Source organism: Rhea americana, unplaced genomic scaffold (assembly GCF_003343005.1).
Source record: "Rhea americana isolate MKP2758 unplaced genomic scaffold, rheAme1 scaffold_104, whole genome shotgun sequence".
Lineage (NCBI taxonomy): Eukaryota > Metazoa > Chordata > Aves > Rheiformes > Rheidae > Rhea > Rhea americana.
This window is the reverse complement of record NW_028185084.1, coordinates 1,401,951-1,414,953: the sequence shown is the minus strand read 5'-3', so window position 1 is coordinate 1,414,953 and position 13,003 is coordinate 1,401,951. Positions and strand designations below refer to the sequence as shown.

Genomic DNA, 13,003 nt, shown 5'->3' with positions numbered 1-13,003 from the left:
TCAACCACAYTGCGGTAAATGGAAACTGAGAGTGCTGTGGCCCAGGGTTCAGCAGCAGTCCTGTTTGTTTTAGTGAAAGTTTATTTAAAAAACAAACAAACCAACCCCACAGCTCAGTAAAATTCTCTTCACTGAGCAGCTGACTTCCTGGGGTATTTTTGGTTTTTTTTCTGGTTTTCTCAGTTTTTCCTTTTTAGGGTCACTTCACACATCAAGACCATCACAGAATCAGTAAGGTTGGATGGGAACCCTGGAGATCATCTGGTCTAACCTTCCAAAGATTTCCTGGCACTAGTTCCACTGGGGCTCAAACCCAGGACCTTCTGCGCATAAAGCAGATGTGATAACCACTACACTATGAAACCACCACAATACTGAATTACTGCTTCTGTGTTGCCATGTAACAGAAGGGGTCACATCAGTGTAAAACCCTTTTGGGGAAGGGCAATAAGCAGATTTTTTAGTCCACACTGTGAACATTATTAGTAACATCTACCATAATGCACCCAGGCAGAGATAGAGACAGAGACCAACACCAGCTGCTCTAGATGCTTCTTGCCTTCTGTTCTAGTAGTATCAGGGCTTGTCACTAGGCTTTGAATCCAGATTCAAGGGGAAGTATCTGTCTTCAGATTCAAATGCTTGTGTTTTCCTTATCTCCAATCTTTTTTTAAGCCCCAATTACAACATGTTATAGTCTTCTGATGAAGTTCAGCAACCTGAAGTTAATACACAAGATTATGGCTATGCTTCAGTCCAGAAATGCAATTCTCACACTGGCTGATAATATAGATGGACATAAGCTAGAGGTAACAGTAASACTGCAGCACAAACCTTAAATGTGTGATTTACAGCTGGAGTTTTATCTAGCACAGACACAGCTACTTGTTTATGCTCAGTTGGTGTGTAAAGGTGCTGTTTGGGATGTCCTTCACTCCTTGAGCAAAGAAACAGATCACCCTAAGCTTGGCTCATGAACTTGAACTGTGAGTGAACCTCTTGGTTTGTCCTCTCGGTTTCAGCAATATGGAATTGTTTTTCTGTTGCAACTGTATTTTTACAAAAAGGAATTGACTTTTTTAAAATACTGTACTCATCCAGCATAGTCAGAAATATGGGTTTCGTGCACTTGATGACAGCCCTAAGTGGGGGTCCTGGAAATAGTGTGCATACCAGCCATTCCCTCCTGCTGTAGAATGGTTAATTACCCTGTATTACCTTCTAGTTCTCTTTCCCCTTCAACAATCAATTTCTTCTAAAACCAAAACTCCGCAGGAAACTTTACAAATGACTGACTTTGACCTAGATTTAGAAAACAGCACATTTTTTTCCAGCTAGACGTGTCTCTGCTTTTATTGCCACCTTAAAGATGAGTTCTAATGTTTGTGGTAGTATACTTTGACGTTTTTCAGAACATTGGGAATAAATAGCTGAATATAGACATGTTACACAAAGCAAATTAAGTCTGTCACATGCTCAGAAAACCTTCACCAGTTCTTATCTTCTGAAGCTGTTAGGCTTATAYGGGAGGGAGAGTGCAAGACTAAAATGAATAATACATAGCAGAGTGAATATGCTGCAAAATGGTTCTCTGCTACTRTAATTAAATAGATGATTGGACCCTAAAGACCTCAACATTTTTGCGTGCAATACCTATCTGTTATTCAAATGTTTTAGATGGCAAAAGCTGACTTGGTGACTACTTGGTGACTATAGCAGAAATCTTAAGCATTCACAATTTCTCTTTTGGGGCAAGAATACAAGCAACATTTTTATCTCCCTCTCCCTTCATGTCCAAAAAAATTTCTTATGGATGTTAAAAGCTTCCCACAGTGTCTACTTGTAACACAGCTTGAGCAATGAGAATCTGCATGCCATTTACAGCTTGAATGCTATAATTACTTAGTCTTGCTAGTAATTGTATTTTAGCAGCTGGATGTTATTGTAAGAGTAACACACAGTTAAGTTTAACAATTACAACTTTCACAGCTCCTGAAAGGCACAGCATTGTCAGGAATCAGGAGCAGAAATATTCCTGATACAACACATCTAATCAGCTAAAAACAGTTATGCTTTTTTTTTCTAATGATGTGTACATCTGACTTGCCAGCTTGATGGCCAGAAGGGTTGATACCACATTACATTTATCTCCTGTCATGTATTTTTCTCCTCCAGCAGGTATGTCCTGCTGTCACTGCTGAGTTGAGGCAAAGCCAGAGCTGTCAGTCAGTGGTAGCTCATTCTGMATTTCAGAATTCAGAAACAGATTCTCATTGCTAACGGTTCCATACATCTCAGACTGGCCAGAATGGTAGCCATCTGCGAATGCAAACAGGATTGGACTCATGGCAAGAACAACAAGCACAGTACTATGGGGCATTCAGGCAAAGCTTGACCTATACGAAGCCTGCAAATCTTTACAAGTAGCCCCTAATCCCATAGAGTAATTAACTTCTTTCCAAAAGCACCCACACCTCAAAATGTTGACATTAACAAGCAGCACTTAAAGCAGAGGTAAGACTTCACTAGTTTACATCCGTCTCTGAACCATAAACTCAGAAGTCACAGTAACTTTCTATTATTCTGTGTTAGGGCCTCCAATTTGGCCCCATAAGGTGAAGGTTTTCAAACACACTTCAAAAGTTTTTCAGTTTCCTAAAATTCACAAATCATTCGAGTTTACTGAAGGCCGCCATTAACAACGCTTTCCAAACCCACTCGGTGAGCGTATGCCTCTCTGAGACTGGTTCCTTCAGACTGAGTGTTGTTTTGTCTGCTTGCTCTCTACTAGGAGAGCTGGGTAGACTGTCCTGTCAATAAGCCCAGGGGAGTCGCATCAGCATTTAGACAACTCTAGCAGCACAGATGCCCAAAGCACCTCTCCGTACTGTCATGAGCTACCGTACTCACTGTGGCCCGGTTCTCCTCTCTCTACGCTAATTTCACKATAACATTTCAGACTGAGCCCAAGATTTCCCTGTGTGGTACCTGCCTTTTGGGAGAACTCTGAAAGCTCATTAAAATCTTGTCAATGCAGGCACAGCCTGCATCCCTGGTCCTCTAACACAGAGGGACTTCACTGGATAGGTAACGCTTGCAAATTCAGCAAGCAGCCTTTTCTACAAGCAAAACAAACAAACAAAAAGTCTCCTTTTACACAATGTGTGGATATATAACAGTTATAATTATGTTGGGTTGTTCTTATGGATTCAACATGAAATCCTCCTCCTTATCTCACCCCCTTCACAATAAATAGATTCATGATGGAGGAAGGTATCCTGTTYTAGCAGGGCCATCATTCCAATGTGTGGCTAATACCAAAGATTTGCAGACCTCAGAATAATTGTTTTTTTCCACATAGGAAAGTATTTCTATTTCCCAGCTGAGCACAATGTTGTTTGGTTACTATGCAAATCAGGGTGATGTTTGTGCTGATACAAATAAGTACTTATTTGTATCAAGTCATCCACAGAGGCAGGCAGGAAGGTAAAGAGAGGAGAAAAAAATGCTGCCACTAATGTTTCTGATTACTTTTTACCCACTCATGGAATATCCACAAGCAAGGACAAGGTCTCCTGTATTAAAGTAGGCAGAAATGTTAGTGCTGTAAAAACACAGAAGCAATCTCTGAGGGTATCATGACCCATAGGCCTGCTAACATTAAGCTGGTCAGGTACCAGCAGTAACATTGGGAGCACTGGCCTCAGAATGGGATAACCGCTCAGGAATTGCTCATTTCCTGAGCAAGCTTTGTCCTCTCTGCAAAATTGTATTATAGTTCTTCACTTGCAGGTATAAAAGCTAACTCAGGTCTGTCCCCATATGTCACTGGCAAAGCAGCAGACATGTTTTTTTATCTGGATTGCATACATTTGGAAAGAGGGTTTCCTCAAGGTTGTAGCTGAACCACAGTTAGCAAGAACCTAGGTATTATTAGTTCAGTAGCTCCAATGATGCATTAAGTCACTGTACTTTTTCCAAGTARAACTACAGACAGTCCTACATTTTTCTTAGCTGATTAATTCACTATGGCAATACAAATCAGGTTATAACAAATTTCCTATGTCGTCAGTGTGTACAGGTATATGTGTATRAAGGGGAGGATTTACACATTCATCTTCTGCYGAGTAATTTTTGAATCTGTAAAACAATTTAACTAAGTTTGATAGATCTGTATAGATCTCAGAAATACTCAGCTCCTATTAATTTAATGTAAGCAAGYAGATGAATGGAAGACAGAGACTCTCATGATGCAGAGAAAGCACCTAAGAAAGCGGATGTCCCAAGTACAATAAAAACCAGTTGGTACTTAYGCTTTCCTAAACAGTGAAGAGATCAGCTGTGAGGAAATTGGGCTGYGTTGCTTCTGCTGCTCGCAGAATGATCTGCATAACTGACATGTGGCAGCAGAGCCTTAACAGGARGAGGGAAACAGCTATCCATATCACATCTATTAGAAAAATTTGGTCCTGAAGCAGGAATYTGAATTAGCCTATTTGGTGGACCAATTAATGTTAGAAAGTTACTCTTCAATAGAAAACTTCACTTTCTAGTCACATTACAAATCAGGACTGCCATCCTAGACTCCCACACAGCTGCTAGAAGCAAAATTCTGCAGATCTGTAGAGGTTTAAGGGAATCTGGCAAGTGTTCCAGTCAGCGTTTGCAGAGATACTGCCTTTGAATGAAGGCATTGAGTTTACAAATACCTATTAATCTATCTAGTCTAAAACTGGAGCTTATCCAAAGTGTTAGAAAAAAGATTATCAGTAATTTCTGGCTTGAAGGTGGATAGGTTTACTGACCTGCCCTGATGTGGAAGGGCATCAGGTAGAAAAGCAAAATGTTTAAACAGCCATCGTTTCAGATTTGAGTGCTTGTAAAATATCCAATTGTGTCATTAAAAACTGTGCACATGAATGAAAATAAAATCCTAATAAAGATTTTTAGTATCTTCAGAAGTGTGCAGGAAAAGGAGTCAATACTAGATGTGAAATAACCTTCAAATCTATCAAAAGGCCTGTAGCCATAACAGTCTTAGTCCAGCCAAGATTTAGGCATGTGCAAGAGGCTAGGATTTGATTTCCACCAGTATCTTGCTGCTTTCCAGAAATGCCACAACATTTAAGTGTCATTGGAAATCCAATTAGGCACCTTTATGCAGACAAGATAGCATTCAGGATTCAACATGTTGTAGTACAGAACCAGCAGGCAGGGCTGGGCTGAACTGGGATCAGTAAACCACATTGTTCACAGCCTGACTCATCTGTCAGTTCACGTCTGTGGATGCATCAAAGCGGGAAATTCATTATATCGCTCCTACACTCCAGTTGTGCTCTATAACCTTCTGCGAGAAGCCAAACAGCACGAGGGTTTTCCCAAAGCCATAGCGAGATACTACTTAGCTTTCTAAGATGCTGCAGGTCTTCCCAGCCAGCCTGCACCAGGCAGCCTTGGGATCGTTCTTGTGCCCGTAAGTGAGAGTGATGCACAGCAGCCCTGCCTGGCCTACGTCATGCAGGTGTTCCCACGGGACAGAGGTCTTCTGCGCTGTCAGCACGATATTCCTGCTGGTTAAGCTCACCTCAGGGCTGCAGGCAGATTATCACATCACATCACTGCTATAAAGCTCCTGAATAAAAAGCTAGAGAAAAGTACATGCAGCTCCACATGCAGGTTTCTACCAACAGCTCCAGCTTCTGCTTTCAACACACCGACTCTCTCCTTCTGTCAGAGCCTCTTTCTGCCAGACTGGTCACAGCTTCAGGTTAAAAGTTTGACCCAGAGCACAAATACACCAACCTAACATGGCCAAGCTACACAAGGCATATTAAGAGAAACAGAGGCTGTGGTTTTGAATGCGTGGGTTTTATAATCAAATCTGTTTTCTCACAAGAAGTGGCTGATTAATCACCGCACATTAGCTATTTCAAATGAGACGAGACAGTCTCTGCTTCTAAGCTTAAATAGGCATGGAAAAGGGCTGCTACAACAGCAGTAAGTGACGAATGTAGAAGACGACAGCCACATTCCTACTTGGATTGGCCAAGAGTGCATTTTTATTGAGAACTCCCTTCTGATGATGGTTTGAGTGGCAGTAGCAGGAAGGAGGGAAAGCACCACTTTGGGCAAGAGGAACACATGCAGAGAGCTGCAGGAAGGACAGTGTTAAGCAGTGATGTCTCGCTGTTGGTCCTCTCATTGATTCTTCAGGTGTTCTGAAGTTGACAGCTTTTTTCCTCCTTTTTCCCTCAGCCTTTCTACGCCTTTGCTATGCAGTCACAGAAGCGACTAATGAAAATGGTTYGCAGTTTACTACCTCCTCCCTACTCTGCTTGTGGCTGTTCAGTGCCCTCTTCCTTGCTCCATTTCCCACACAGAGGTGACTTTTTCCATCAGCTTTGCCAGCTCAGAGTGGTGGCTCTAAGATGCAAACCTGCAGCACATGTTGCGAACTCTCACAGACTGCAGCGACAACTGTGAACGACACAGGAAAGGTTCGATACCTCTGTTCTTCAATACACAATGCATTTTTCCATTTCCCCTCGACTCTGATATAGTGTTATTGCACACCATTAAACACCTGTCACATTCCACCTGAGATGCAGTTGCACCTCACTGACAAGTTCTGTAATTCCTGTTTCAGCAAGTCAGCAAAATGCTTTAGGAAGGAATAGTAGTAACAACACTGTACAGCATTACTAATCTACTCAGCTAAAGCATTAACTGGCAGTCTTGTTGGCTTTGGATGAGCAGTGGAAACAAGTGTTTCCAACTTAGTATAAAAATCAGGGACAGTTTAGTAATGTGGCATCTGATTTCATGACTATAAAGAGGCCCTTCATCAGCCCTTCCCAAGTGAAGCCAATGTCCAAGGAACAGAGTGATCGGGCTACTAACAAAGAAAAAAGATGAAAAACAGCCAGCTCTCAAACCTTTACAATGCAGGGGGAGACATTACAGATGCCATGACAGCAAAAAAGTGGGGAGAGCAGGCCCGGGAGACGTATGCACACACTACGCCTAGCACATGCACTCATACATAGCCAGCCATCTCCGATGAGCAGGACAGAGTTCAGCTTCTTCTGCAAACAGCTATGACAGCTGTTAAACGGAATAGGATAGGAAGCTGACTTTTCCTTTTCTCTTCCTAATTGATTAGAAGCAACAAAACCACAGGTGATTGTTCAGAATTCACCTAAGTGTTTCAGGGGTCCCCAGTCCGCAACATTTGAGACTTTTCATGCCAGTATCTCCAGTAACCACTTCCAGCACACGGACCACAAATCCTTCTAATCTGCTTGGACAGGCTCTTCTCAAGTTTCCCAAGCAAGGACTTTCTGCCATAGTTACAGGAAGGCATTCTCATTCATTCAAGATGCTACCTAACTTACTCAAAATTCAAATTTTCCAGGTCTGATAGCCTGGCATCACCATGCCTCCACACACAGTGGCCTCCTACCTCACTCTTAGCCTCAGTTAAAGGGATCCCTAAAATAATAATCGTGAATAAGAGGCTGGATCATGTCTTTCACTGTGGTGCCAGCACCATTGCAAGGACATCAGTAGAGCTGCAGGGATGTGTTAAGAACGCAGGACAGAATTGGGCCTTTGCCTTGCTCATTTTAGGCATCCATCCTGTCCCTAAATTCATGGTGATTCCAAAACAGGCTTGTCTTTAGCGAACCTTGTCCTTTAATTTCTTTGCCTGTGTCAAGAGCAGTCTTCATACTCGGTGGCACAACAAATAGGAACAACAGAAGTCACTACCATTTTAGAGACATGTACATAACAGCACCCRAAATTAAATTTCAAAGGCAAAATATAGAGTAGAGAAGGTGAGTAAATGTGATACTTGCTGTGCAGTCTGACCCTTGAAAGATTTTAATGGGATCTCAGACCAAATGGCACAGCTGCTGATCTGCTTCATCTTTATTATTATTTTAGACTTTCTCCTGACTAAAACTTACTATGTATGTTTTCTACTTGGCCTCTTTAGATTAGCATCATGTATCCTTTACACTCATTCATCATGGAAGGAAAGACTCAGTCCCTTCCATGTAACTTTTCCTTTCCTTTGAAGGCTGGGCCAGTGTTCCATATTCACTACCATGTCAAAAACTCTGCCTAAGGCCTGCATTTCCTGATGTGCTCTAATAGGTTCAGGACCCCAGCTGTCTGCCTGGCGATTTACAGCACTGATATTTAAGCAAATGAAATATCCTGCCTTATAATTAGCTTTTTTTTTTTTTCTGAAGTAGAATATTTATAATGGGCAGAGCACATCTTTCTGTTCAGACAACACAATAAAGTCTTCTGGTTACTGTGGTCCAGCCTCAGCCACTTACATTTTAGATGCCAGTCTCCATTCTTAACCCCCTCAGTGGATCTTCCTAATGTCACATCTGCCACTAATTCCCAATAATACACTGCAAAAAATTGCAACATATTCCCAGCATGTTTATGGAAGCCAATCTCTGGCCTACTTTACTAATAACTTTAACAAGCCTCAAACAGAAGCTAATAAAAAACAAACTGTTCTGCACTTAGCAATTGCTGGAAGTTTGTCATGGGGATCCCATCAACACCATTTTATCAAGCCCAACTGTGCTTCCATCTAACGAAAGAGCCTAGATCCATGTTCTGACATATCTCACATCTTAATGCCTCCTCTGCACAGGCTACATAGATGCCCTGATCCTGCAAACTGATGCCCACCACAGATACAGCTGCTTCCCTGCATCCCCCCAAATCAACAAGATCTTCCAGCAGAAGATCTCCTGGGAAGACTAATGCAGTATATCTACATTCAATCTGAGTTACAGGACATCCATATAAAGCTGTGGGACAAAGCTGGTTTCTGTTCCAGCCCGCATATTGCCAAAGTCTAACATCTACAGCAAGGTCATACATGARCCAAGAGAAGCTAGCTTAGCTCTTAAGAGCCCAACTTCAATCAAGAAATCATTCTGCCACCCCAGTGCTGCTGTCACTCTTACAACTATTTTTTCAAGACAAAACTGGGTTTTCAGTACCCGTATTCAGTTTCACAAATCATAAGCTTCCATGGGCAGCGAAATAAACAGCTTCCTTTTTTTTTTTTTTTTTTTTTTTAAGGCTATGCCTCCCCCCCTCGTTCTTCTCCCTCTCCTGTCAGCACCTGTCCACTTACAATTTTATGCAACAAATCTTGCAAATTTAAACAAAGACAGGCTAGATTCATGGCTAGCTGGGAGGCATCTAACAAGGTTACCCATACAACACAATGTCATAAATAAAAACTCTTGACTCTCGCATAAATCCTTCTAAATCAGTCATGCTTTGCATTTGGCAATTTGCTGTTAAATACACATCATGCAGAGAAGACATAAGATAGGAATCCAATGTACTGTGGCCATTAAAAACAGTGTGGTTTTATTATGTCAGTTAAGTGCAGTGGGCAGCCTACTTCAATGCCAGCAGTCATAGCAACATCTAGTCTATCTAATTACTCCCTGTAACAGAAGAGGCTCTTAGACTTCTCGTCCTAAATAGTTACCACACTCCTGGATTTTCCATAGCAGCATGTGGGACTCCCAGCAGAATGCTGCAGAGACTCATGACACACCAAGAACAYGTCCTATGTAATGCTTTTCTGGTGTTTATGGGACACACAGCGATCAAGCACAGCACAGAACACACAAGCCTTGTGCTACTGCAAAGTTAATTTGTGCCTAAAAAGAAGGCCACCTATTAGTGCAGACCCATCCACATATAACCTACCCAGCTGCTCTGCTGGAGGATGATAGCTTTAACTGAAGTTTGCTGATCCACAAGGGAGTTAGCAGTTACTGCTCCAGTCAGTAGCTGGCAAATTGGGYTAATTTAAATGCCTGAAGTATCTCTTTGCTGATAATCATGAACTCCATTCTGCAACACAGTCATTCCCTGAGCTTCCTTTGGGTATCTGAGATGCTCTGCATAAGCACAAGCAAGCTACTCTGAACAGAAAACTGGGCTGTCTAATGACAATCTACTAAACATCTGCAGCATCGGATTTGGATTGTGCAATCTTTTACAGAAAATCAGTATTCTGGAAGGGACAGCACAGTAATTAACATTTTTCTAAGTAGTTTCAGATGCATTTAGAAGCCACAAGATAAACAGGAGGGAAAAACCTGCACAGTTTGAACTAAAGCTAGTAAGGTGGTAAACAAGCCCCTCCATTAYCTGTGTGCTCACAGAGTGCAGTCTCCAAAAGGACATAAGTTGGTAGGAAGCATATTTATTGGAGTTCTTGTTAATTCTTTTTCCTCTTCAAGTGTCTTTCCTATCTGCTTTCCCACTTGAAGTTACACAAGCACACACCTCAGAGTTAGTATATTGTGGCAGACTGCATTGGTGTGGGGGTAAGAGGGCTGGGAGAAATTAGTTCAGTTTTCCTCTAGAACAGCTGAGATGCTCAGGACCTCAGATTCCAAGAAAACCATAAACTACTWCCTTCTGCTGTGCTATCTCACCTCTTTGCAGGGGGGAAACATCACAACAGTCTTGTGTATTTCATGGCAACTGTCTCAGCACTGCTAGAACTGCAGCTCTGTCCTTAAACTTAAATATTCTGTTTTACCCCATTCTCTCTGCAAGCTTATTTCACAGAAATACAGAACAGTTGAGGTTAGAAGGGACCTCTGGAGATCACCATTCCAGGCCCCCTCACTCAAGCAGGGTCACCTAGAGCATGTTGCATAGGATCACGTCCATTCAGGTTCTGAGTATCTTCAGGGAAAGAGACTCCACAACCTCTCTGGGCAACCTGTTCCAGTGCTCTGTCACCCTGACAATAAAGAATTACCTGGAACAATGCTCAGTTTCAGAGAAAGACATACACATCCAAGCTACATGACAGTGGGTCGTAACTCTTATTTCCCTATGCCCCTCCCCAGAAGTCTGCTAGCTCCTATGACTACTTTTGAATCAAATGCTCCTGTCCACCACACCTAAAAGTCCCAACTCTATTATATTAGCATCTAAGAGAGTTTCAAAGCCATCCCATTAAAAGCAGTTTCACCAAGAAACTGGGAGAATCAGAATACATTTATTCCTTTCCCAGAAGCAAGATGACAGCAGTATGCAACACTCAGGCTTCAGTTTTCCAATTTCACATACATCTTGATATAGCAAAGTTTTGAGTTCTGAAGCAGTACAACAAACAAGTGTCCCTCTGCTCAGGATATGGTTTGTGTTAACTTTACCCCATACTCCAGCCTCTAGGATAGGATCTAGAATCAACACAACCTATTGCAAAAAAGAAACCACAACCCCCATTGCAAGTTTTACTCAAATTGTAAACCATTACTAATGACCTCATGCCATGGCTTCAGCAGGGGTGAGTGGGTGGGGCTGTAAGTTCAGTTGTTTGGTGGCAGCGTTCTCAAAAGAGGAAGATGGTTTACACYAGGATAACTGCATCTTAACTTCACAGACCACACTGTTTAGACTCAACAGTGCCTCATTCCCCTTTGCACAATCAGTCCAGTGACTAACAGCTGCTTGGAACAGGGAAAAAATAGCCATGTTTAAAGAAATCATTGTTTGCTTGCTTTCTTTATTTTCAAGACACCAGGATTACACTTTTTTAAACTAACTGATCATATGGGTTCAATGACTACCCAACAGCAATGCTTGAGAAGAAATTAGAGTCACTTCTTAGTCAAGATAAATTTTTCTTTACATAATGCACATTGCAAGCAGTGACTTTCCCCCTCCCACCTGAAGCTAGCATATCCTCCTCCTGACCAGTTCCTCAGCCTTTTCAGCACAGATTTTATTCCTACTGCAAAACAAACCATAAAGAGCTTACACCAAACTGCACTACATCCCCACAGCTCTCACCCAAAAAAGGCACTGCTCCTTTAAGGAGCATGTGCTCACTGGCAACTCAGAGCCCATAATCACATGCCTCAGGGCTGTTCTTCAAATAGAGCTGGAGATAGTCTTTATATGTCTGTGGATCAGTCATTGTAGCTTTGACAGCTGGGTCTTCCTTCATGGCCTCCATCCAGCGTTGGAGCTTTGGAGTGTGACTCAAAGAGCTACGGGAAAAGGAAATGGACTGAGTAATGCAAACGGGAAACCGTGAGAGCATCAAGGAAGCAAAACAGCTAAAGAGGTTCTCTTTTACTGCTTGTTTTGCTTTCTGCCTTCCAGCATAATGTTCATCTCAGAGCAGCTAACAGAAATACGTATCAAATCACAGAAGACAGACTGGCATCTGGAAAATAAAGGAGTTCTTAGAAAGTTTGTGAATCTGCAAAGCTGAGCAAAATACAGATAGCTACCTCTTGTGCAAGGTATAAGCATGTTTTCACYTTTATTCCCCCTGCTACAAAAGAAACTTTCCTGTTATCTATTTTCGCCTTCACATTGAGAGCAGAGGTTTGTGCTACACTGCCTCCTTCTGCAATTCTTTGATAGTGGCAAGTCTTTAAAGAAAAAAGCTTCATGCAGCTGCTGAGCTCTCTTCCCAGTCCCAGAACCCCTTCTCGCCTCTGCACTGTACACCAAGGAAAGTGCTGTGCAAATTGTACTACCCTGCAATCCAGCAGCTCAGAATCCAGATCCAGGGTCTTCTGAGGAAATTCACGATTCGATGAATTAAATCCACAAACCCGCAAACTGAAAGCTCAGCAGTGCAAATTATTCTTTCCATTCTCTTCTGGCAGGCTGACTCTAGTACTTTGCATTCCTATTTCCAACTCGCAAATTTAAGAATCTAATACACAACTTCTCCAGTTAGTTCCTAACACTCACCACAAAGTATCTTTTCTTAAGCTACTATGGCTCAGATCCTCAGTCATCCAAATACTTTCATGACTCTAAACCTATGCTCCTACACTGCTTGTAATACTTCTCTTTTTCCATCAGGGGCCACACAGGGAACAAAGTAGACCAGCAGTCCATCAGTAAAATCCCAATTTTTCAGTGCCAGACGTTCCAATGCTAAGGATTGGAATCCTGCATCTTT

The 13,003-nt window shown here is 42.1% G+C and overlaps 1 protein-coding gene and 1 non-coding gene across 2 annotated transcripts in view; both read right to left on the bottom strand.

The window, feature by feature from the left end:
• Positions 1-292: 292 nt before the first annotated feature.
• On the bottom strand, positions 293-365 carry TRNAI-UAU (transfer RNA isoleucine (anticodon UAU)). The gene has a single exon. It is a non-coding gene; the product is annotated as a tRNA-Ile (tRNA).
• Positions 366-11,567: 11,202 nt separating this feature from the next.
• The window catches only part of GSTO1 (glutathione S-transferase omega 1), a 7,969-nt gene continuing 6,533 nt past the window's right edge, over positions 11,568-13,003 (bottom strand). Inside the window, exon 6 of the mRNA XM_085308054.1 lies at positions 11,568-12,071. Coding sequence (XP_085164180.1) covers positions 11,918-12,071 — 154 coding nt within the window. The 3' untranslated portion in view covers positions 11,568-11,917. The remainder of the gene's footprint in view (positions 12,072-13,003) is intronic.